Source organism: Aethina tumida, chromosome 7 (genome assembly GCF_024364675.1).
Source record: "Aethina tumida isolate Nest 87 chromosome 7, icAetTumi1.1, whole genome shotgun sequence".
In the NCBI taxonomy this organism is placed as follows: domain Eukaryota; kingdom Metazoa; phylum Arthropoda; class Insecta; order Coleoptera; family Nitidulidae; genus Aethina; species Aethina tumida.
In genome coordinates this window covers 4,277,050-4,303,242 of record NC_065441.1, presented here as the reverse complement: position 1 = coordinate 4,303,242, position 26,193 = coordinate 4,277,050, and the positions used below count along the sequence as shown (strand labels likewise).

Here is a 26,193-nt window from a genome sequence, read left to right as displayed (position 1 = left end):
TAATTTTTAAATCGGTTGATAATTTATCGGCGGTTTAAATTTATGAGGGGGATTTAATTGTATAAAATCGTTTTAAATTGTAACAATTAAGCAAGTTAAAAGAAAATTCAATGTTACTTTTTCAAGCGTTTTGCTGTTTTTTTTTTTGAAACATTACCATAAATGGAATTTTAAAACAATAAGCTTTATTTTTAACTTATTAATGGAAAAATTTATTATACGTGTAAAATGTCTAAAAATAGAATATTTTTGGTGATAAAAATGCTAACAAGTCTTTAGGAATTAATTCTTTAAATATACTTAAAAAAAATAAACCATCAACAAAAAAATGATAAAGTAAAATTCTCATTACTTTTAATTGATCAATTTATTTGTATTCTTGTAATTGATTTACTATTTATTTAATAACCAAAGACAATTTTTTATTAACTACATTACAAAATAATAAAAAAATTACATAATGAAAAACACACACATCAATATGTTTCGCATTGATTGAGCAATTAAATAATTAACATTTAAAAGTCACACAATGTTTAAAATATTCATTTCCCCGAGATAAATTACGGTAACGCATTCGTGAGAGACACGTAGCCTTACATTTTTTTATCTCTTTTATCTATTTTGTGGGTGTTGGACTGGGTGGAGTTAGAAACGGAGGTGTGGTTATCCCCCACAGAATCCCCGACGATAAGCTAATTTGAGCAGACAACAGCACCACAAATGTTAACACAGGCAACCCACATTACATCGCCACTATCACCATCTATTAAAAATATAAGGAATCATTTATATGTATCGATGCAGATTACACAGATTTTTAACAATGTGTGTAATTTTAAATGTTATTTTGGAAGATAATCTTAAGAATTAACAGTTTAAGATTATCAATATTTTCCAAACAGAGTCAAGGCTGTCGATATTTTATTTTTGACAAAAACCTTGTGATTATCACAATTTCAACAAGTAAACAAGCAAAATTAATTAACACAATATTTGATGGTGTTATTGAGTAGACTGTTTATACTTTGTCACAGAGCAAACAAACTATTAATCAGTGTTCGAAAACATGAATTAAAATAAAAACTATAAAATTACGATTGTTTTCATGAGATTTTAGCAAGTTAGTCAAATTTCGCACAATATATTAAATATTTGTTGAAATGCAAAGAATGTTAAATAGAATGAATGAGTCCTTTATGTATAAACAAATTAGTAAAAGGGTTTACTTCAAACAAGTTTATCAAGTAAATATTTAATATTTTTGCCAAATATTTTCATGTTTTAAATTCCCAAGTAAATATCTGTTTTAAATTAAATTTGGATTTTTATTAAAAAAAAATTATTTAAGTAGTTTATTTAATGATAAAATTGTATTACATAATTTTTTCCACATGTCGTATTTCATGTGTACATTTTTTAAACATGGGTAATTATTTCGACGATTACTCGAGATTCTGATCCTTGTTTATTGAAAACTGACAAATATGTTATTATGCATGAGATAAACAGTGGAATAATGTGAATGCAATTATATAAAGTATCAAATCAATTGGTAAAAAATCGGTTAGGAAGACAATATCAAGCCGATGGCGCCACAGATGTTATTTATAATATTATCTCGTTCGTTGTAGTATGTGTGTGTTTAAAAGGTTTTTAACCGCTATGTACACAATTAGTACCACAAATTCAAGATAAATTAGTTTTCTTAATATATTAATATTTTTTCGAAATTTTTTCAAAATATCTTGATTAACACGTGTTACTATAGCTATCAATCAAATTGTTATCAACAGTTGTAGGTGCATGGCTTTACTCACGGTTCGTTAATGTTTTGATTAATTGAGATTAGCACGTAGTAATTTCTTTCTGACCTTTTGACACTGTGCGATGCAATTATAAATTTGGACAGTTACGCAAATGATCACTGGAAACTGTTTTATCTTAAATATACAATAATGCATTTAATTTTATTTTTAAATCAAGATTTATTTTTAAACATGTTTTTTTTATATGCGTCACAAACAATTGCTTAAGTTAAAAATTATTAATATAAATATTATAAAAGTGTCTTTTCTATTAATAATAAATAAAATGTCAGTTATATGTTAATTATACACTCTTCTTTAGTTGTTTTGATTTTAGTACCACAAATTCCTTAACTTTTAAATTATTAATTGAATAGTGTTATAAAAGTTTTTATTTATAATTAGAGCTTACAACTTTAGTGTCAGTTATTTATTAATACCTTAATGAAAAAATAACAACAATTTGCTAATTCATTGGAAAATATTATTTGGCATGTTCATTAAAAGTGATCGCAGCATCCAAAAATACAATTAACAGGATCCAAACAAATTTAATCCAATAATAACAACTGATTTGGATTAAATGGTTCGGATAAAAAAATACGTACATGTATTTGTTTACTTTCTATATCTGTATTATGTTTTGATTTTTTGCGGGTTAAGTGGGTTCATATTAAGCAGCAACATTGTTTTTCTGGCGCTTTTGCAATAATTTATCTCAATGATTATACTAAATTCGACACTATTATGATTTTTTTTCGCTAGGATTGTGTAAGATGTAGTAAATTGAATAGTAAAAATAGTATGTTAAAAGTGGGTTACTTCCTATCTATTGGATTTTTTTCAAAACATTTAATTTGAATTACGTTAATAATTTTATCTAAAACAAAATATACAATAAATCGCCTCGTTACACTTTTCTCATTAACTTTGCCCCTTTTTCAACAGTATAAATTGATTTTAATAAACAATCAAAGGCAATCAACTTCACATGTCTACTGAATGATCTTATTTATGTGTGATTCAAAAGTTTACGGTCTATGTGCGTAATGAAATTATTAATTGAAGTCACAACAATAATTTTAAAAATCATGTTACCGAATAAATCGCGTAAATTCATAAATGGCAATTTTATCAATTTAATTAGGTAATTTCATACGTCATAAACTCTCATTTTCCAAAGTTCAAAATCTTGAATCTCTATGTATTAATTAATGTGTACAAAGTTAAATATTAATTGTAATTTTTAATCAAAATGTTGTAATTAAGTTTAAATATTGATGCATAAGTCAAATCCCCATTTTTCGTACAATAATTAAATGGTGCATCAAAACAGTGCAATAAATAATGTTTACATGTTCCAAGAATGTTTTGAAAATGGTTTAAGGCATAATTATCTTCAAATATATATTTTTTACATTTAATTGCTGTTGGCTCATTAAGAAGTAACCAAGGAGAAGGGTCATTACCAAATCTTCTAAAAATATATTTATTTTTAATTAAATATACATAGTGTTTCTGAAATAGATGTTCAAATTTTGGGAGCAGGTCCAATAATGAAGAAAATTTTTCTACAAAAGAAAATACAGCCCGTTAAATTTAAATGTGAAAATTGTTTTTTATCCATATTTCTATAACCTCTATGATATGTCGTGTTAAAATATATACCTGTAATTCAATGTAATAAAGTTTTTTCATAATGATGTAGTAGTCCGGATTCATGGGGATTCACCTCTTTATCTATCGCACTGAATATTTTTGAAAACTTGTAAGCTTTTCATATTCTTCGTACAATTTAGAAGATAAAATATACTCTTGATTAATTTTAACTGTCACAGCCATTTCAAGATTTTTAAGTTTTAATGTTATAGACCAAAAACAAACTGTTGTGACAATCAAAATTAAACAAGAGAACATTTTTCTTCTAATTTCTAAATTATACAAAAAAAATATTATATTGAATTTATAGGTATGTATTTCAGGACAATACATACCAAAATATAACAAGATTGGACCGAAGGTTACAAAAATATAAGACAAAATTTTTTGAAATATAAAATTGAGCAGCTATATATTGTATATAGTATAAAAATATTATTTAGATTTTGTTCAATATTGGACATGGTTTGAATTAGACACATTGGTTTTTTTAAAAATCATTCATAAAAATTGTTATTACAACGTCAAAATTGTAATAATAAAATATCAATGTAACTCTTCGTTTCAACTTGAATTTACTACTTAATTATTTAAACATTATTTATTAATTAACGTGGCCCCAATCGTTAATGAAGATGTACTAATTAAACAACATGTTTTCCGGGTTATTAAGGAACTTAGGTAAATTTTGTGATGATTTAATTCCACTGCAATGCAAATAATGACAGCACAAATTGAATGCATTGCATCACATAAAATTGCAGTTTATCATTACCTGAAACAGATAATCTTGAATGAACAATACTGACCACATATCCAAAACACACCTAATAAAAGAAAAGAGTTATCTTCGATAAGAAAAAGGTCAGACTCGGGTACATAAGTAAGACGCGACCACTGCTTCGTTCAGTTCGACCCAACAACGAAACGAATATGATACTAAGCAAACTATTGTCTATCGATGAAGTGAACGGCTTGATCAGCGAGCACTTCATCAAGATTTTCGGCAATGTCGTGCAAAATTCTACGGCAACTGCTATAGGGATTTTGAAGTACAGACCTTTTGGAAACGTCAAGGATTTGCAGAATGCCATCGAAGTTTATTTGGATTCGTTGAAGACTGTTGGTGAGTGCAAAAAAGTTGACACAAAAAGTTAGACTACTCTTTTATTCCAAAAGTATATGAAAATAAATAAATTTATTTATTCATCAACAACACTAGTAATTAGTTATTCATGCTTCTGGATTGTTCTTATGATAATATTTCAGTTCAATAGTCAAATCAAATTAATGATATGTTTTTAGGACTGCATACTATCACAAAAAAATTATTTAAATAACCTAAATTCATTACTTATCGTAATCTTTCCCCAAACAATTATTGACGTATACTTAGGTCAGTGTTTCCTAAATTCCTCACGTTCTCAACATTGATAAAACGATTTTTTTCCAGATAAGGAGAAGATTCTCCAAGACCATCCAGATATGGTATCAAAACTTACCGATCTTAGCCGTTTGATGCTCGAATATGAAGTGGAGATCGAAGGTATCTACGAAGTGAATCGTCCAAGCGTTGCTGAAAAGATGCATTTGAAAGAACTCAACAGGAAATACATTAAAAAGTTTGGATTTCCTTTTATCAGCTTTGGAAAGGAAAATTTCTTCGATGTTTTCACGGATATTGAAAAAAGGATTGATAATAACAAAGAAGAGGAAATCTTAACAGCCATCAAAGAAATTAAAAAGATTTGCAGATTGAGAGTTTTGGAAATTGTTCAATAATTACTTAATACTTACTTTTGTCTAAATTAACAAAAGTAAGGTCTCTTTTATTGTTAAACAATAAGACTGTTGTTACTGGGATTTATAATTTCAATAACGTTTATTTTTTAACTGTTTCTTGTACCAAGAAATATATTATGTGTCATATGTAATTATCTGAGATATTTTTAATAAGTATTATTTATACTATTTCTAATATAGGATTTTATTAAAACTTATGCATTGTTTTATTACCTAACAAACAAAAATTATTGTTTTTATATGACAATCAAGGTTATCACATTTTTCTCTAATTAACAGAGTGGGCATTGATTTCTATCACTATGTCAACGAAACTATTTAATTAGCAGTAGACAATTGATTAGTGCCGTTTTCGTGCAATAATGGCGAATGAAATCTCCATTGAAAACCTGCCCAATTTGCTACTAAAACAGCACAAAAACAAGCAATTGCGAGACTCCGACGACGATGAGTCCGAAAAAGCCCAGATCAGGAAGAGTTACAAGGTTGCCTTAAAAACTGCAAGATTGAACGAATTACCCTGCATGGAATATCACAATGCCCTTTGCCAACAGTTGGACAACCTAAAACTGGTGTTGGATCAGTTACTCGTGTACGTGGAATGCGTTATGGTGGAGATAAAATACAGGAAGGTATTGACAATTATGTCCACCGGACTTCCGGCACACGATGAGCAGATCAACGAGCAGATTTCCCGGTACTTGTCCCGCTGCGAACCGAAGGACATGAACACTCTTGCCGAAGTCAAAATTAAGGTCTTGCTGTGCCTGATCAGTCTGGAGGACATGTCGAAGGTAAGGAAGGAATGCGATCAAAGGGAATACGAATATCAACTAGCTTTGAAGAACTTCAAGATCATCTTGAACGCTATGGACATCCCTAATGGGTCGCTGGAACTGCTTAAGGATCAGTTCGACGAAGTCCTGCATAAATATCAAGACCAAAGGTCGGTCTTGGACAAGGAGATCTCGCAGAAGATCCACGACACCATGAAAGTATTTTCAGAGTGTTTGGGATTGTTGTGTACTGGCCACAACCAAGAAATTTAACTCTTCTATTGTTGCTGTTTGTTGTCACCGTTCTGGTGGTTTAGTTTCAATTTGTCAAATATAACATTTCACTGACGTTACAAAAAATTTTGCGCAAACCATTAAACACTTAAAAAAATCTACGAAAATGCAGCACGACAATCCAAATTTATTGCTCAAACAACAGGTAATTAGGCGTTTGACTGGAGCTAAGAATAACGATTCTGAAAGGAAGTCAACGATTGAAGAGGATGAAAAACGGGAGAGTTTCAAAATCAACTTGATTAACACCCAAATAGTAGAATCCTCGTTTATGGAAAACAACAAGGTGCTCTGCTACCAATTCGATGTCCTAAAACAAGTATTGGAACACTTGCTGAACTATGTGGAATGCATTCTGCTTGACAAGAAGCACACCAATAGATTGTCGATGACTATGCATGCCTTTGCAATGAACGACAACGTGTTGAAAGACACCATCAGCCATCAGTTCCTGCCATTTTGCGAGCCGCCGGATGTCAGCGTTTTGGAGGAGGTGAAGGTGAAGCTGCTTCTAACTCTGATCAATTTGGAGAACGTCTCCAAGTCGAGGATCGCTTGCCAGCAGAAGGAGCACGAGTATCAATTAGCGGCGAAGAACTACAAGATCATTTTGGAGGTGGTAAAGTTATCCGACACCGCTTTGGATGATCTCAAGAAGCAGTTTGATTTAATTTTGGGTAATTATCAGCAAGTACGCAATATGTTGGACAACGAGTTGCCTGATTATATGAAGGAGACCACCAACGTGTTTTGCCAGTGTGTTGGATTGTTGTGTGGCGAAATGGAATTGCAAACTGATTACAAGATACATTTTTGCAATATTATGAAAGATTTTATTGGAGCCATGCCAGGTACAGGTGATAATAAATAGGTATAAGTAATTTATTGTTGCTCCTACTTTAAATAAAAGTTCAATTTCCTATATATTGAGCATTTTATTGTTATTTTTTTTTAATTCCCCTTGATAATTCCCGAGATAACAGCTGGTGAATCCCAATAAGTTACATAATCGAATATTGATTATAAAATTCAAAATATTCATCCAATAAGATTGATTATTAAATATCTAAATTCTTCTCATACATTATATAAAGTATCAGAGATATTCAAAAATTATAAAACCAAAAAAAAATTCCTAGTCGAAGATATTGCTTGCGATAAAGCTTGTTTTCGATTTTTAAATCAATCATGTCAGAAGAAATACTTTAATATCCTTAATAATTTTTGAAATTAAAAGCACATATTTGCAAAACTATATCAGAAGAAATTTGACTAACAATTGGATAATATTTTATATGTTGGTCAGATATTTATTCCAAATGAATAATTTGTAATTATAACTAACACAATTAAGTATATTTTAATCCTTTAACAAACTGATATTAAAACCTGGATATGGGGCTTTAAATGACACATTACCATATAGAGAAAATTGTGTATTAAAAAAGATTTATCTACATGAGGCCATGATAGCACCAACACTATCAAAATCAATTTTCTCATTAATATTCTTAGTTTTGATGTTTTCATCTTGGTTTGCAATGAAAACCAGATTGCCATCTTCCTTCCATCCATATTTCTTGATCCAGTGTTTCAAGGTGCTGTCATCAACATCTCCAAGAAGCTCTGCAAGTCTTCCCCTTGCGATACTTTGGTATGTGATGCCAACAACATGACAAACAAACTTTCTAATGGAGTCCAGGAACCCACTTATGCGTTGCGTGAGCTCGGGAAGTGCGTGAATTCTAGTCCAGAACAATAAGAAATCACATTGTTCGAGTATATCAGCAAGATAAATAATATGATTAATTGGTTCCTCTTGCAACTAAAACAATTAATTTAACAGTTGACCCACCACTGGTTATTTATATTTTTTACCTGTCTTTCATTCAATAAACATTTGCAAAGGATAAAATCAGTGTGAGGCAAATTGGTGAGCGCCTTCAGTAAAATTTGTCCAGTTATTTCAACATTATAACTGTGAGAGTTGAACTGGTACAATTTTAATACTGCCAAGTTTGCTTCCAAATCGTACGCATTTTCTCTCGATTGTATTTCAACGTAGCGTTCCAATGTTGGAAGGTTGTCCGGATTGTACCTACAATTTATAGGTTAGCAACATATTTCTTAAGATTAGAGCGTTTGGTAAGGTTTTCCGGTTGCACATACCTTTCGATGCCTTTCAGCATTTCCGCCACTGTTTGTTTCATCGCTTCCGCCATGGTATTTTATTATTTTTAGCGAGTTTATTTAGAAATACACGTTTAATAAGAAGAAACTACAAAAAGAAACCTGGCGGTCACTTTGGTAACTAAATTTGACAATAATTTTTAAATTTATTAAAACTCAACAATTTTACCAAAGAATTAAATAATTTATTAATTGTACATGAGGTGGGTGCAATATTAAATTCTAGAGAATCATCTAAAATTTATAAATTTCAGAATAATCCTCATATGGCAGTAGTTCAAATGAACTGTCAGTCAGATGACTAATTTTGAGTTGCGCATGCTCACTTGAATTGTTGTCGCCGGTTTTTGTTCGGTGGGTTTGTGCAAGTGAAAATTAAATCTTCCATCATCGGACCGATTTTCGTATAATATACAAAAACAACCATGGCTGGTTTTCCGGGCAGCATCGCCTTCGATGAATATGGCAGACCTTTCATCATTTTACGTGATCAAGACAAGCAAAAACGTTTAACTGGACTTGATGCTTTAAAGGTAGGTTATGTGTGGATTTTGACGTCCGTCGCAGGACAAATGTTAATGATTTCTATTAAAATCGACTTAATTCAATGTATATCGATGCGAAATGCCTTGCAAATTATTATATAATTTGTAAACTGTCATGTTTACACTAGTTGTGGGTGTGTAAATTGAGTTTCATGGGACGTTTGTATCATGAGACTTTTCCAGAAGAATGACTACACCCGTTACTGAAATTTAAGATTAAAATACTTTTACCTATTGTAGAAATGTTTTAATACGTTTTTTGGACAATATTATACATAATTTTCATATATATATATATATATATATATATATATATATATATATATATAAATATATATATATTTGTTATGTTAAAGAAATATATTTTCTCAATAATAAGACTTGAAGGTTATAAAGCACTTGATCATATGTTATAATTTTTTATTATTTTAACAAAAATGAAGTTAACAATGTTAATAAAATAAAAATTATTATTAGTTTGAGTCCTCACAAGAAGTTTTAAATATACAGTAATCTTATTTATGTTAATCAGTATAAAATAAGTACATTAAAAGAATTAAATAATGGAATTATTTTTTAATATGTGTTTGTTAACAAAAGTGCTTAAATTACGTTTTTCTAAAAGTAAATTTTATTTTAACTATGTATAAATTTTGACATAAATTTCTTCAACTCTCTCTAAAATTATACATTTATTAGTTCTATAACTCAAAATAATTATATCAATCAAATATATTCTTATGTATTTAATGTGAATAATTTTCTTTACAGTCACACATTTTGGCTGCCAGACAAATTGCCAGCACTTTAAGTACATCACTGGGCCCAAAAGGTTTGGACAAAATGATGGTCTCATCAGATGGTAAGTTGATTATAAGACTTCACCTTCAAGCCTAACAACAAATTTAACATTTTCAGGTGAAGTAACTGTAACAAATGATGGCGCGACCATCCTGAAGATGATGGACGTCGAGCACCAAATCGGCAAATTGCTTGTGCAGTTATCCCAGTCTCAGGACGATGAAATCGGCGACGGTACCACCGGTGTGGTCGTTCTAGCCGGAGCCTTGCTCGAACAGGCTGGTTCGTTGTTAGATCGTGGCATCCACCCTATTAGAATCGCCGACGGTTTCGAACTGGCCTGCGACGTTGCAGTGAAACACTTGGAGAAGATCGCCGACTTGTTCCCAGTCGCTTTGGACAACACGGATCCCTTGGTTAAAGTAGCCATGACCACCTTGGGCTCAAAAATCATCAACAAGTGTCACAGACAAATGGCCGAGATTGCCGTCAATGCTGTGCTGTCGGTAGCCGACTTGGAACAAAAAGACGTCAACTTCGAATTGATTAAGGTTGAGGGAAAAGTAGGTGGTCGCCTTGAGGACACCATGCTGGTCAAGGGAGTCGTCATCGACAAAACCATGTCCCACTCTCAGATGCCAAAGGAACTGAAGGACGTAAAAATGGCCATTCTCACCTGCCCGTTCGAACCACCAAAGCCAAAGACCAAGCATAAGTTGGACGTCAGCAATGTCGAAGACTACAAAGCGCTCAGGCAGTATGAGCAGGATAAGTTCAAGGAAATGGTCAGTTTGGTCAAGAACGCCGGAGCCAATTTGGCTATTTGCCAGTGGGGCTTTGATGATGAGGCCAATCACTTGCTCTACCAGCAAGGCTTGCCTGCAGTCAGATGGGTATGATCCTCCCCAACTTATTGTAAAACTCTTTATTATTAATGTATTGTATATAGGTTGGTGGTCCAGAAATCGAACTGATCGCCATCGCAACTGGAGGAAGGATCGTTCCACGTTTCGAAGAGCTGACGCCAGACAAGCTGGGATCGGCAGGTCTCGTACGCGAAATTTCCTTCGGCACCACCAAGGACAAAATGATGGTGATTGAAGACTGCTCCAACTCAAGGGCCGTAACCATCTTGGTGCGCGGTGGCAACCAGATGTTGGTTGAGGAGGCCAAGCGCAGTCTCCACGACGCCTTGTGCGTTGTCAGGAGTTTAGTCATGGTAATAAATCATTAAAAGAAACGTAACAAGTTGTACTACGTTAAGTTTTTCAGGAACCTAGGGTAGTTTATGGGGGCGGCGCAGCCGAAATCGCGTGCAGCTTGGCTGTGGCAGCTGAGGCTGACCAATTGGCTTCCCTCGAACAGTACGCTTTCAGAGGTTTCGCCGAAGCTTTGGAAGCTATTCCTTTGGCTTTGGCTGAAAACAGTGGTTTGTCCGCCGTTCACACACTTGGTGAAGTTAAGGTAAGAATCTCACACCATTCAAAAAGCTAAGTTATTCATGTTATTCTATGTTTTCAGGCTAAACAAGCTTCCACAAACAACCCAGCTTTGGGCATTGATTGCATGAATACCGGAAACATGAATATGAAAGAGCAACATGTGATCGAATCCGTCAGATCAAAGAGACAACAGTTCCTTTTGGCCACACAGTTAGTTAAAATGATACTGAAAATTGATGATGTTAGGTCGCCACATGATGAACAAGGTTTATAAAGGCGATTCTGAATATTTTTTTTTAATATAAATAATTTTTATATTAGTTAACACACTCATTCTCGTCTCAGTTATCGCTTTTACTCACGTATTTTGTAATTCATTCATTTGGCGTTTATTTATAACAAATAAATTAATCATATTTACAGTTTTAATTAATGTTTTATTTGATTCCACAATAAAAACCAATGAAACATTGGAAATAAAGATGTATCTTTAAAGGAAGTGAGCTCGGTACTACGAAAAGGTTGTAATTAAGTTATAAACCAGTTTGCATTACCATTAGCAATTGAGGAAATTAAAAGAAAAAAATCGCAGTCGGTAGGATTCGAACCTACGCTCCCAGAGGGAATCTGATTTCTAGTCAGACGCCTTAACCGCTCGGCCACGACTGCTCACCATTCAACTGTTTCATATGGATTTATTTATTTTATGCACATAATTAATAGAGAGTTGATCATTCAGACAATTAAATCGATTAGGATTGGTTAATTAACGCCAATTTACGTTATCCACTTAACTAGAAATAGGCAAATTATTTTTATTTTAGTTGTGCTCATTAGAAATTGTAATTTACTTGCATAATTCAAAGTGTAGTAACCGAAGATCGAATTACAAATTAAAATACAAGGTTTGTTTAATAAATGTCTATGATTTGTTCCTTTATTTTTGAATTTTTTCCATAATCAATAGACTCAATGAATTCTAATGCGTTGTTGCCGATAGTTTTGTTTTAAGATTAGATTCTAACACAAATCTGGATGGATATATAAAAATTTTACATTAGAAACACGTAATATATAGTAAGTGCACAAATTTTTGAAAATAATTATTCTTATATTCATTATTTTGTCAAAAAACTAATCAGAAAACTCAAATTTTCTGAAGTGACAATAATATTTTATTAAGAATGGAATACATGTGGCAACCGCGCCTCCTCCTTAGAAAACCTCCAGTCGAATGTCAACAAATATGGCGTGCACGTGACGATGCCGAGATTTTCGCGTATAGACTCTCTACAAACCGCCAAAACCTCAACGAATCTCAAGAAATCGCTCAAGAAAAACAACCGCCGCTCACGGCGCAAACGAAGCCGCCACAGGTATTACAAACTTCTAAAGTACCTACGTCAGAAACGCTCGACGGACAACCTGTGCGAATCGGTTGCAGTGTTCGACATCGGCATGGAGTGGACGCCGTCAGTTTCGGAGAACCTGCCCCGAGATGTCGCCGACTGGCACAACAAAGAGCAGCTGGCTTACTGGAAGTCCCGCGCCCTAAGTCTAGAATACGAAAACCGAATGCTGATGATCCATCTGAAGCACGTCTATTCGACTTACGTGAGCGAAGCTGCCGAGGAGCTGGAGGAGGAGAGCAAACCGGGACCGTATCAGCGAGTTAAGGAGGAGAAGGTGGAACGGGGGAAGGAAAAGGAAAAAGTGGAGCCCAGGTTGCCGGAGGGGAAGAAACGGACGGAAGAGGCGAAACGGTTGTACGGGGAGAAGAACTACGCTAAAATTATGGGGATGGAGACTGCCATGCAGCTGAATTATGACAGATTGTGCGAGACCAATAAGGCACCTTATTGGCCCAACATACCCATTAATTTGTGATTTAATTTATTTCCTAATCATCACATTTTCTAATATATTACATTATTTACCAGCAAACTCTCAATTTATTTATAAAATGGTCTCTTTGCTGGTACAAAAAGTACTCATATATATGGAAATTGTATGAAGAAGTCGTTTTTTAATTTAAAACTAGGTAATTTTTTCTTTAGAATATAAAATTATTGCGAATTGTATTGGTGATTGTGTGTGAGTGTGATTGAATAAAGAATGTTAAATAGTTTCTTTTACTCTTTATTGTGACTGAACAAATTTTGATACCAAACAAATTATTTATGCGTGGTTGACAGTTATGATTTTTAAATGTGAATACCAAACAAAATAAAGAAAAAACCTTTGTCATGATTTATTTTATTTATTTCCTATTTTAGAACCATTTATTCCCAAACATATTAGGTTACATTAGATATTATTTCAACAATACTTTAAATGATTTGAGTTTTTTTTAATATAATATTTTTGTCTTTTTAGAACTAAAATTTAGTTACTTTTTGTCAAAAAATAATAAGTATTAACTTTTAGATTATTATATTCTTGAATATAAGATATTAAATAAGTTAATTTACTGTTTAAAGTATACAAATTTTCATTTACAATAAAAAAATTTATTAAAATTTTTAAAGCTATTAATTAAAATAAAGAGATAATTATTTATAATGATTTATTTTATGTATTTTTTGCTTCTCACTTCTTTTCATTTCTATCAAGTTTTTACATTAAATAATATTTGATCTAAATTAACACTTACACTTACACTCTTGGACAAAAGTTAGGACTCTAGGATATTATTCTTTAAAATAGAAAAATAAACAATAATTATAAAAAACAATATTAAAATACAAAAAATAATACACAGTGTATATTGAGATTTATTTCGGTATTATAAAAAATATTATAAGAAGTAGACAAAGACCCAGTGTTTTACCAAGACATAAGGGGTTTCCACCTTAACCATCTACCAATATTGTTTAACTTGTCATTGTAGTGTGTGAATTAAAAATATTAGTTTTTGTAGACTTTAGAAATGAGGATATGTCGTACAATCAAAATTCTTCACATCAATAGAAGGGCCATATTTAAAATTGTATCAAAGAAAGAACAGGCTAGTTTTACAAAAGAGCATCTTTTGTGGTCCAACGAAAAGTAAGGATTGGTGTTACTTAGAGATGAAAGTAAATTTAATTTATTTGGAAATGATGGCAAAGGGGCAATTACTTACAATTAAACACAGAGGGAGCAATGTTACGGTATGGGGCTGTTTGAATCGATATGGCATTGGTCCGTTGGTCCATTTCACCGAAAAAATGGATCGATTTGTATATGGAAACATATTAAAGGACCAAAATTTACCAGAAAGTTGATTGACTCCATGAATAAAAGATGCGCAGCAGTAATGCTTCTATTTGTTTTTGCTTTGTTATTTGAAAGTTAAATTTAATTTAATAAAGTTTCCAAACTTTTTTGTTAATCCCTTAAACAGGAGAGAATATTAATTTTACTTAAATCTTTCATTTTTTATTAACTATTCGTATAATAAACAATTCAATTTTAGTGTTTCCAAACTTTTGTCCAGGAGTGAATGTAGTAATTTAAATAATTTATTAGGCTGCTTCAAGAGTTATGGTAAAAATGATATGTTATATTTAGGAATCGTTGGCTATAAATGTATACAAAATTATAATGTTCAATTCACTTCAGAAAAATATATGTAACATTTTATAGAATATTTTATTAGTTCACATTAAATAAGAGAGTAATGACTACAGCATTTAACATTTTGAAAAGATATTATAATAATGGACTATCACTGCATATAATGTATATGTATATTTTTTATTTCATTTTCAGACAAATTTTATTCAGTATTTTGTTGAATAATATTTATTTTATGTCAATTAACAGGTCAATTTTAAATTTTTGTCTTTAAAATCAATTTATTTTTACTACACCTTAAATTTCACCGAAATTGAAAACAATTACGGTCACACAACATCAAAATAATAAAATATTTATATGGTTAATCGTTTGTTTCCTTGAAGCAAACTTTTTGCCGACATTTCGTGAACCTAGAACAATTTAATAGCACCACCATTAAAAATGAATTTGTAAATTTTTGGCCGAACACTTATTTGTTTTTTGGCAAACGCTCTCGGATAATTGTCGCATGATTCATGGGACAGAACCATCAATTTTTTTTATGTGTCGACGTATCGCGTGCGAGAAAACAAAACCGAGGATGTTGAACTGTTAACTACGACGATGAAACTTTATCGCACGTCCCCACAAAACTAATTAATATCAACCGAACGATTTTCCAACGTCAAAACGTCCAAATAAATCGGAATCCGTTTTGGTTTATGGCGTTTCGGTGATCCGATGAAACTGGTTGAAAAATGTGGGATTATTTTTTTTAAGCGATTGCGTGCGTTGAAAACAGGAAACTTTGTGTGTAATTTCGTTTACAATTGTCTGTACGGGCAACAATGCAAATTCTGAATAACGCAATTACATATTCAAAGGGAATTAAAAAAGTTTATTTCTTTTTAATTACTCAACTCGACTCGCATCTGAGAAACTTAGATGGGTAATAATAGTTCTGAGTCTAATGTGAAATAAATTATATTTAAAAAATTAAATGAGCACGAAGACGTCATCATCGAATATAATTATATCCCAGCTTTTGTCCGCGTTTCTCGTCTAACACTTTTGTGGCCCGTCGGAATTTACGGGGTAATATCCTATCCGAACGTGTTAATTATGATTTAATTAATCCGTATTTTAAGTCAACAACCACTAATGTAATTGTATGGGAGAAACAATTAACTGTGCGCTCCTGTTTTAATTTAATTGTTTTCGAATTCGTCCACCGTTTTGTGGAATCGGTTATAATTTTCAATCATGGCATGCAAGAGATAAATGTTGCCGTGGTTAAGGTGCAAGCCCCATTAAAATAATCGTCTGAGTGAGACGAATATTAATAACAATTTATCAATGCCTCGCATCGTTGAAAAAGGAACATGCCCGTATTTTAAAACATATTTCTCAGATATTAGACCGTAATATTAATTTATTTTAATAGTCAGATTCGAATCTCGCAACTGATTGAATAAATAATATGCGATAATTTGTAAAACATTGCGCCTGACACACTGTTAAACGTCGAGATCGTACATAAACAATTCCAGTAACATGGAATTGGTCCGTCTAATTAAATAGAACCATGCAAAACATGAAAACTTCATCGATCTAGCCGAGATGCTAATTTCATTTGTGCCCAGTTCCGTATGAATCGACGATTTATATGTAATTTTCTATCATCACGTCGTTAAGTGGCGTAAAACTGAAAATGGCCTTTAATGGCGTACTAAATTAATTTACAGTGGAAAAAGGAAGATGCGTTTAATGCTTGGATAAAATGTTTAATATGCGACGCAAAAACCGTTTTCGTCTCGACGACAATAAAAACGATTCAATTGTTATTATAGTGTGTTTAATTTTTGCATATTAAATATGCGACCGTGATGGAGAAAATAAGGTGTATTGCGGAAGTTGGCGACTCGCGGAGAAATAATTTCAGTGAAAAGTATAAATAATATTTCCTGTTGGGGCATGTGCACACGTTATTTATGCGGCCGGTCGTCCAAAGTCACTTCCATAAACTTGTGTGTGTAAGCCGGGGTTTTCTTACGTGGAAATTAAGATTGCGTGCCTCTAACCACATGTATCATTATCCTAATTATTTCACCGGAATCCGAACGTATGGTTGCATGTCTCTTTTTATCATATTATATTGTATTCCAAATACCATCGGGTTTTTGTACAATCCGTCGGGTCATTTGGACGATTTTTTGAAATATTTACCGCCGATCCGCCTCTAATTTCTCATCACTAATTACTAGATTATAATGTAATATTTACTCTTCGTGACGCTACGATGAGGAATAGCTACACAATTAGCGATCGCATGGAAAAACTGTCATGAATGGTTCTTGCGACAGCGGCATTACAAACTAGTCTTTCAAGATTGTCATGTACTTGTCTAAATTGTAAAATATCCCTCATTATAATTTTGTTTATACATTTATACTAAATGATTCTTAAATACACAGTAGTAGTCATATTATAACAACTTTTTAAAATCTAAAATATTTTAGTCACAATTCTTTTATTTACTGTGAACTGTTCAAATATTATTAATTTACTATTGTTGTGTTATACATTATTATATGTGGTTATATTTTTATAAAATAAAAAGTTATATATATTTTTCTGAATTGAGTTGGATACAAATTGTGTATTACGTTTTGACCCTTCTATATATAATAATAAAAAATATAGTGTAAATATTTTAAATAAAATACAAAATATTGTGATTACACTTAATTAGAGATGCACATTTCCTAATTAACCTTAATTAGGATACTATTTCTCTCACCACCACTATATAGGGTAAGAAAGAAGTAATAGAATTAATTTTAGGAGTTGATTCTACAGGTTATTTAGAGTATTTTGAACCCTATATTAAGATAATTTTGTGATTTAGGTCAATAATCACGTCCAGGATTATTTTAAAAAAATTCTTTAGTTTTAGTTAAGTTTAGTTTAGAGTTGTACTGAAGTTTTGTAACGCTTTTTTGGAAAAACAATTACTGCGTGGCATGTGTCAGTGTAAATAGTGACTACTATAATAAGAATTGATTAAATATATTTATTAATTTTCGAGAAATTATTGAAAAACATGATCCTGGACATGGACCAGTATCACAAAAAATGAAGTATCTCTAAAACTAATAATTTTTGGATAACGCAATATGGGGTTTAAAAGACTCTAAATAATCTGTAGATTCACCTCCTAAAATTAATGCCTAATTGACTCATCCTGTATATTTGGTTAATTAGAGATAAAATAAATATTCAATAGCAAAAAAGTTATTACTAATATCCTAAAATCATATACAAAATTTGTTTAAAAATTATTGTAATTAAAAGCTGAAAATTAAATATAAAATGTCTGAAAATTATAAGAACAAAATAATAATAAATATATGTATTTTATATTAATGGGTTTTCTCAATTGGTTTAGATAAAATAATGAAGCCATTAATCAACTAAATTATTAAATATGAATATAGATTTAGTATTTAATTATTAGCTAAATTATAGTTACAACTTTAAATAAAATTTCACTTTACCTCTTAATCATGTATAAAATAGTTCAAATATATCAATATAGAAACCTGTATTGCTTCTATATTATTATTACCCGGGAGATGGCAGCGTGCCCACTTAAACACCACTAAATTTTATTTTTATTATTTAATATGCGAATTTTAAAGTCTGATAAACAGAAAGACACATTTAAGTAAATTTAAATTTTTTAAATCACAAATTATTGTAAAACCTAACCTTACACATACTACTATTATGTTATTATAGATATTATTATTGGTAAAGTATATTCAATAGGAAAAATATTATTATGGAGAAGTACTAACAATTTTAATGCTTTTTATTTAATAATAACCCATAAATCATATTTTGCACAACAAATTTAAGAGCACACATCGTCGAACTTTTGCTTTATTTCGAAGTAGTAGGCTTGTAAAACGTATTATTAATGAAATAAAGTTGACTTATAGTGTTTATAATGTCCCAAAATTGTAAGAAACATATTTAAAATATTAGTAATTAAAGTATACTTACCAATGCACAATATATCAGTTGTACTCCCAAATATTTGCAGGTTAATTTTAATACTAACGTGAATTACCTAGTGTAGTGTATAGTCAATTGGACTCCTAAATTCATTATTCAAAACTTGTTTAAAGTAGTTATTTAAATCATGGTTCTCCATTAATGAATTTTTTAAATTGTTTTATGAATTTACAATACAAATTTATTTAATACACATCACATATTAACATTATTTAGTTCATAAGAAATCTTGATTTGACTAATGCAGTTCATCTATTTTATTTTTGACATATTTAAAGAGTGATGTGCGTTAGAAAGAAGAAGCTTAACATTTTGTGGACTTTAATGATTAAAATTGTAATTGTTTAAGTTTAATTAATGCAATAATAGTTGTATTTGAGTAGCACATATTAAATTATATGAAGAAATGATGCAGAATAAGTGGTAAAACATATATAAAACATTAATGATTAAAGTATACTACCTCTTTACAATGTGTCAATTGCACTCCCCAAATCACTAAATAAAACTCGTTGCTATAAAATCACTACACATTTAACATGTATTGCTTAAGTTAATTTACGAATTCATATAATAAATTTAATTAAGATGCAGCCCATTTTAAAAGTTTCAGGTTATATTTCAACACTCAGTTGAATTACATAGTGTAGTGTATGGGCATTTGAACTACTAAATTCATTATTTAAAACTTGTCAAGTAGTTATTTAAATCATGGTATTTCATTTGTGTATTTTTATGTTGTTTTATGAATTTCCAATTCCAATATATTTATTGCACATCACGTATTAATATACTTTAGTTCATAAACAACCCTGATTTGACTAATGCAGTACATCTATTTGATTTTTGACATGTTGAAAGAATGCTGAGTATTAGAAAGAAGCTTAACATTTTGTGGGCTTTAATGATTAATATTGCAATTGTTTAAACTTAATAATGCGAATTGGAGAGGTTAAATTACGTGAAAAAATGGTGCTAAAACACTTGAACATGACGCCCCACTGTTTGTGTCAAATCCTACCGGTTTATAGGCGACTTTATGAAGGTAAGGTTAACAATAGTCATTATTATTAATTAATAATAATAATAATAATAATAACTAATTATTAATTTATATTTATATGCTATAAAATTAAATGAAGTTAATTATTCTAAAGTATGTGTTAAAAGCGTTTACAAACATTGTTGTTGACCATTACTTGTTTAAGAGCCATTTTCATTTGTTTTATATTATAATGTTACGCCCATGGTAAGAAAATGGTGCGCCGATGGACAAAGTGAGGAGTCCTCGATGAGTGAGCAATGCAAACCTCACACATGATTATAATAAATCCCGTACTTATGTAGACGTAAGCCATATAATAAATATGGCAAACTAAAATGTAACATGACTTCTTTAGGACGTTATTTATGCACATTTTAAATTTTAATCTTGCATACGCGAACAAGCGTTTTTTGTTATAACAATTTTTTTTATTTCGGGGCGAAAACCGCCACAATATCCCTATTTATTTTATCGTCTTATTACATTCTTTCCGTCTTATGCCGAACCAAACTAATCCGGCCGTACTTTGTTCTTATAGATGCAAATAAGTCGTGAGTTATTATGTGGCTGCAAATAGGAGTATCAACATTGTGACAATTTTACGCCGGGTAATTATACCCGCAAATGATCGGTCCATTAATCACAATGATAATTATATTCACAGGTTTTTTCTTCTTTTTCAATAAAAAATGAATTTGGTATGGAAAATAGTATGGAATATTCATAAAAATTAACAATATCTCAAATATTTTATTTTTTGGGGCAACCTTTGGCTTTTATCATTGCTTGGGATATTTTAGGCATATGGTCTACTATGTTGTCACTGTTACTATATGGTTTGAAGAAGTTATTGGTTGCTTTAGACGTTTTTTGTTCGAATGCGACGGTCTAATACTTCCCAAAGATGCTCAATAGGATTTAGATCCGGAAACTTCATTCAAGCACAGTTAAGTTTTTCATTAATTTCATCACTCTTTAATGTACTAATTGTACAAAAACACAGACAAGAGGGATTTTGCAAATGCCAGAGGGGAGCAACAAACTAGCGAATTTGTTTAACACCAATACAACAGAGGAGAAAAATTCCAGGGATAAAAACCCAATTTTTCCACCACTATACCTACATACGCGGTGCAAGGCAAAGGTGGCGCGTTGAAATTGCGGGGCGAACGATTTTAATTGAACGGCATCGTTTTCGGAATCGCGTTTTCGTTGTCGGAATCGATTAATTAGAGAAATATGTCCATGGTGCGTTTCCGTATTTGGTCGCAATTGTGTGCTACCGGGAAAACTGATATTTTACGCCGCTTAACAATTTAATTTAGAGTCGGGAAAAATGGCGGTAGAAAAAAATTAAAGCGATGAATGGTTCGACCGAATAATTTTATTGTTATATTTTTGCGCAACACGACCGTGTTTCCCATAGAAATTCGCAGACGAGATTTGCATCGAACAAGATCTGCAACATAAGTTTCAGCAATTGATTTCAACAACGATTAAGTCACTGTTCTCAAACATTTTTATTGTTTTATCTCTTTTTTTTCGTTTGTTAACGTTGAGCATTTCTACATGTTGAATCTGATTTGGGAGAGGAGATTTATTAAATTACGTGAAAGTGTTTTGTATTCATAACGTGGTTGTTAGAATTTTGCTGTAATTGTAATTTTTTCGTTTCTGTTATCGTTTAAATGTTCACCGTGATTAGTACAAAATAACTGTTCGCAGTAGCTGAATTCTAATTAAACGGTTCTTTTATTTAATGTATGCATGAATTAATAAGAGTTAAAAATACCTTTAAAAAAATTTCATTCTTGTCATAAAATTAGTAAAACTGTTATTAATAATGAGAAAGTCTGGTAAAAATCTACTATAATTATAATTTTTCATAATAATTATATTTTTTAGTTAATTGTTTATTATGTATTTTTGTAAATTTCATTAAAAATTACTTAAATACAGTTTGATGGAAATTTTATTAATAATTAAAGAAAATTAATAATAACTGTATTTTTTATTATTTTTTTATTTTTTCGTTAATATTTATTATGTATAATATTGAATTTATATTTAAATATTATTTGGTTGAAATTTTATTAATAACTAGAGAATGTTAATAATAATAATTATAATTTATTTATTTTCATATATTTCATTCATATTCATATTTATTATTAAATGGAAATTATGAACATGAAAATATATTTTAACTGTGATTTTTAATGTTTATTTGACACACTTTTAATTAAAATATATTATGTATTTTTGTTAATTTTTTAAACAATTTTTAAATACAATATTATTTAAATTTTATTAATGATTAGCGAACATTAATAGTAATATAATAAGTAATTTTTTAGTTATCTTTTAATTAATTGTTTATTATGTATTTTTGTAAATTTCATTAAATGAAAATTTAGTTTACATTTATTATATTTTTCTGTTAATTTTATTAAACGAAATTTTTTTAAATACAATTTGTTTGAAATTTTAATAATAATTAATGAATATTAATTATATTATTATATTATTAATATGGATTTTTCTAAATACATTAATGATAATGTTTTAAATAATTTTTTTTTTAAATTTTATTAATGAATAATACATATTAATAATAATTATAATATTTGATATTTTTCTTCATATGTTTTGGTTTTTAAATTCAATTTGTTTGAGATTTTATTAATAATTGTAATTCGTGATATTTTTTATATTTTTAATTATTATTTATTATGTATTTGTGTAAATTTTATTTTTTAGACATTTTTTTACAATTTGTTGAAATTTTATCAGTAGTTTATTATTATTATTAAATAATTATATTTGATGTAATTTTGTGAATTTTATTAAATCAAAACGTTTGAAATAAAATTTCAAATTGGATTAACAGATATTGATAAAAATTACAGCTTTTGATATATTTTCAGTTTATGAATTTTTGGCAATTTTATAAAATGAACATTTTTTAAATAAGATTTGATTGAAATTTTATTAACAATTAATAAATATCTTTAATAATAATTATATTTTTAATTTTTTTGGTTAATTATTAATTGCGCATTTTCGAAAATGGTATAAATAAAATGTTTGAGATTTAATTAAATGAAATCCGTAATAATTATCATTTATTCAATTTCATTGAAATATTATTAATAATTAATAAATATTAATAATAATATTTTTCATTTGTTTGTTAATATATGTTTATTATGTATTTTTTTAAATTTTATTGGATGGTAATATATATATTTAGTTACTATTTATTACATAATAAATATTTCTATTAATTTAATTTCTAATATTCTATTATTTCTATTAATTCAATTAATAAAATTTTCAAAAAAACATTTTTTTGATAATTTTATTAATTGAATTAATAAACATATTATAAATGATTAATAAAAATTAATAGTATATATTTTTAACTTTTTCCGATAATTTTTATTATGTATTTTTGTCAATTTCAATAAAATTTATTAAATAGAATTTGTTTGAAATTTAATTAATAATTATTGATGTATGTAATAATTATAATTTTTATTAATATTTATCATATATATTTGCAAATTCTTGAATGTAAAATGTGTTTGACAATTTGTTAATAATTCGATTGTTTTTATTAATATTTATCATATATATTTGCAAATTCTTGAATGTAAAATTGTCAAACAATATGTTAATAATTGGATTGTTTCATAACTTTATTTTAATAAAGAAATATTAATATGTATATTTACATAAAAAATAATTATTTATCATTACAACTTAGAATTAAAATAATTATCTAATTTTAAAACGTTTTAAATTTAAGAATTTTAAAACTTAATTGTTTAAAAGTATATATAAACATGTTCCCGTTAATTACCATGAAATTTAATTTTTAGATCTCGATTTTTAATATATGTTAGAACGGAAATAATAAATAATAATATAGGTTTGTAGTTACAATTAGCGCATACATATTTTGCTAATTGTTAAAACACATATTTTACTAATTGCTACACTAATTAAAATTTCAATATAAGTAAACATATCTGAATTATTTAATGTTAACGTTGTAGATTTGAACTAATTGAGCACAGCAAGAAATTTACAATGAATTATATAATTTTAAAATATAATAATTGTAATTTGTATTTGATAAATATTAGCATTAATTTTCATTTTTATAACTTCAATCCTTATAAATAAAATCCTTATAAATGATTGGATTAAATATTTCCTTCTAATTTATAATAATAATTTTAAATTATTTAAATATATTTTTATTAATAGAGAATTTGGCATTTACAATTTTATGGAAATGTAATATATTTATAACCAGGTTATTTAAAAATGAAATCTATAAAATAGTTCAATTTGTAATGTAAAATTTTCTACAATTTTTATGTTAATTAAAACACTATTTAAAAATCTTAATTAGTTAATTATATTTGACTTTTAAAAAGTAATCTAAATTTATTGATTAAAATTAATTTAAATATTTTACTTATATTTTTACTATTTATAATAAATATTTTATTGAAAAAAATAAATGTTTTTTAAATTTTTATAATGTTTTTATTTTGGGAACATCTGGAGGTTTTAATTAATTTTTTATTATATTTATAAAATAAAAAAGTTATAATTTTTGTTGTTTTTTTCATTACTAATGATTTTTTAAAAATTTTATTAAATATTTTAATATTGTGATTTAAAAATGTGAAAGAGATGTAAAGGAAGAAAAGAAAAAAAGTATTCAGTTAAAAATGAACTTAAATTGGTAGTATAGTAATTTAATTATAATAATAGTATAAAACAGCTGTATAAATTTTTGTATTAACTAGATTAAATTTATTAAAAAATGGTATTCTCCGTAAAAGATATTTATTAGTTTCCATCAGCTAATTGACAAGATTGAAAAGTAGTAAAAAAAAGGTGAATGACATTGATCGAAAGTTTTGATATTGATAAGTGAAAATGAATAGAATAAAAGATGTGTGTAATGTATGTCCGTTGCATGTGTAACGTATAACGTGTACTGTGTACTGTGTACGATGAGACCGTGGCGGCGTGGACATTAGTAAATTATAGAAGGAAGAGGCCCGGCGGTACCCTATCAATTGATCCGGCTACCGTAGGACAAGGATTATGAATACATTATTCGCGTACTTCACTCGATGTCCTCATCAGGCCTTAGAGCACCCGCCAATAGACAAGACAATAGTTTGTTTCTGCTAGCCAGACAATGAACGAGAGGAGAGTGGCGGAGGTGCGCGCCGTTTCAAATCTGCCGCCGTACCTGCGGCCGAGCGGGCCCAGGTACCCGCGGTACCGGGCAGGGGGGGCCAGGGCGGCATCTTGGAATGCGGGGAGAGCAAAATCGAGTCTCTGGCACTGGCTCTCCGGTTAGTTCATCTCAAGAACCGGCCGTGCGACCGTGCGACCGTCTCCACCGTTCCGCCGTCCGCGTTCCACGATCTACCCAAACACGGTACGACGGTACGACGGTATACGACCGGAATCGTCCGTAACGCGTACGACCCCCCCGTGCCAGTTTTGCGCGAGTGCCGCCGCTTTACGTTGGGGGCGGTTCCGACCCCCCCGGATATGTGCGACTACAAATCAAACGTGTGACTTAGTGCTAATGTGCTTGTGTTTACGTTTCGAGCGGCAACAGTGTGCGACCAAACTCTGGATTACGCTACTGCCGCTGAACCGCTGAGCCGATGGGCCGATGAGCCGATGAGTTAGTTAGGTACTCTAAGGTACGACGTCAACACCGGCCGATATTTAAATGCTGTCACATCGTTCGGATGCCTCGTTAGCCGAAAATCGCTCACCCCGTTCATTTTTTTGCCCTTTTTGCCGACGCGCCGTAAAAATGCCGTGCCCGTCAGCCACCACATGCGCCCAATATCGGCTGAAACTGTGGCGAGAATAACAATTTCTTTCAACGGCACCATCAAAAGAATCTGGTAAATTGAGAAACCATTACAAACATATTTAGACACCGGCCGACTCCACTACACTTCCACGACGTTTTCAGCAACGCTAGTAGCGCTTTGTTCTGGTTATTAACTCTTACTTACTATTTACCTCCACGTCTTCCATCACATCCCCCAAAATCGGGGGAATCGTCCCGCATGCACGCACGCCGTTCCACAAATAATCAAATGATCGGCTCGACGGAATGTCTCTGTGTAAAAATGGTGAATTAATAACGCTGAA

General features: G+C 30.2%; 5 protein-coding genes, 1 long non-coding RNA gene and 1 other non-coding gene across 9 annotated transcripts in view; 4 read left to right on the top strand and 3 right to left on the bottom strand.

The window, feature by feature from the left end:
• Positions 1 to 4,001: 4,001 nt before the first annotated feature.
• LOC126266205 (uncharacterized) lies at positions 4,002 to 4,412 on the bottom strand. The gene is made up of 2 exons (XR_007548669.1): positions 4,295 to 4,412; positions 4,002 to 4,242 (listed from the first exon to the last, which is right to left on the bottom strand). It is a non-coding gene; the product is annotated as an uncharacterized LOC126266205 (long non-coding RNA).
• LOC109599924 (2-oxo-4-hydroxy-4-carboxy-5-ureidoimidazoline decarboxylase) lies at positions 4,367 to 5,467 on the top strand. Its single transcript, XM_020015974.2, has 2 exons — positions 4,367 to 4,593; positions 4,921 to 5,467. Exons 1-2 carry the CDS (start codon positions 4,401 to 4,403, stop codon positions 5,247 to 5,249), a joined length of 522 nt encoding a protein of 173 aa, XP_019871533.1. The 5' UTR covers positions 4,367 to 4,400; the 3' UTR covers positions 5,250 to 5,467.
• Positions 5,468 to 7,761: 2,294 nt separating this feature from the next.
• On the bottom strand, positions 7,762 to 8,656 carry LOC109599922 (eukaryotic translation initiation factor 3 subunit K). The gene is made up of 3 exons (XM_020015973.2): positions 8,510 to 8,656; positions 8,219 to 8,438; positions 7,762 to 8,165 (listed from the first exon to the last, which is right to left on the bottom strand). The coding sequence occupies exons 1-3, from the start codon at positions 8,560 to 8,562 to the stop codon at positions 7,791 to 7,793; spliced, it is 648 nt and encodes a 215-aa protein (XP_019871532.1). The 5' UTR covers positions 8,563 to 8,656; the 3' UTR covers positions 7,762 to 7,790.
• Positions 8,657 to 8,855: 199 nt separating this feature from the next.
• On the top strand, positions 8,856 to 11,747 carry LOC109599920 (T-complex protein 1 subunit epsilon). Its single transcript, XM_020015971.2, has 6 exons — positions 8,856 to 9,063; positions 9,847 to 9,937; positions 9,994 to 10,769; positions 10,826 to 11,095; positions 11,149 to 11,340; positions 11,398 to 11,747. Exons 1-6 carry the CDS (start codon positions 8,956 to 8,958, stop codon positions 11,590 to 11,592), a joined length of 1,632 nt encoding a protein of 543 aa, XP_019871530.2. The 5' UTR covers positions 8,856 to 8,955; the 3' UTR covers positions 11,593 to 11,747.
• Positions 11,748 to 11,905: 158 nt separating this feature from the next.
• Positions 11,906 to 11,987, bottom strand: Trnas-aga (transfer RNA serine (anticodon AGA)). Its single transcript has one exon. It is a non-coding gene; the product is annotated as a tRNA-Ser (tRNA).
• A 564-nt stretch (positions 11,988 to 12,551) lies between these two features.
• LOC126266190 (uncharacterized) lies at positions 12,552 to 13,568 on the top strand. 2 transcript variants are annotated; one of them, XM_049969576.1, is made up of 2 exons: positions 12,575 to 12,694; positions 12,763 to 13,568. In XM_049969576.1, exon 2 carries the CDS (start codon positions 12,777 to 12,779, stop codon positions 13,203 to 13,205), a length of 429 nt encoding a protein of 142 aa, XP_049825533.1. In that variant the 5' UTR covers positions 12,575 to 12,694; positions 12,763 to 12,776; the 3' UTR covers positions 13,206 to 13,568. The 2 variants fall into 2 exon arrangements, with proteins under 2 accessions (XP_049825532.1, XP_049825533.1); XM_049969575.1 differs by having other exon boundaries at positions 12,552 to 13,568.
• A 6,340-nt stretch (positions 13,569 to 19,908) lies between these two features.
• Positions 19,909 to 26,193, top strand: part of LOC109599921 (protein dachsous-like) — a 35,766-nt gene continuing 29,481 nt past the window's right edge. Inside the window, exon 1 of one of the 2 annotated variants that reach the window (XM_049970086.1) lies at positions 19,909 to 19,983. In XM_049970086.1, the coding sequence (XP_049826043.1) occupies positions 19,978 to 19,983 (6 nt within the window). In that variant the 5' untranslated portion in view covers positions 19,909 to 19,977. Of the gene's footprint in view, positions 19,984 to 25,345; positions 25,731 to 26,193 lie in introns of those variants that run through there. The other variant, XM_020015972.2, reaches the window with a different exon arrangement.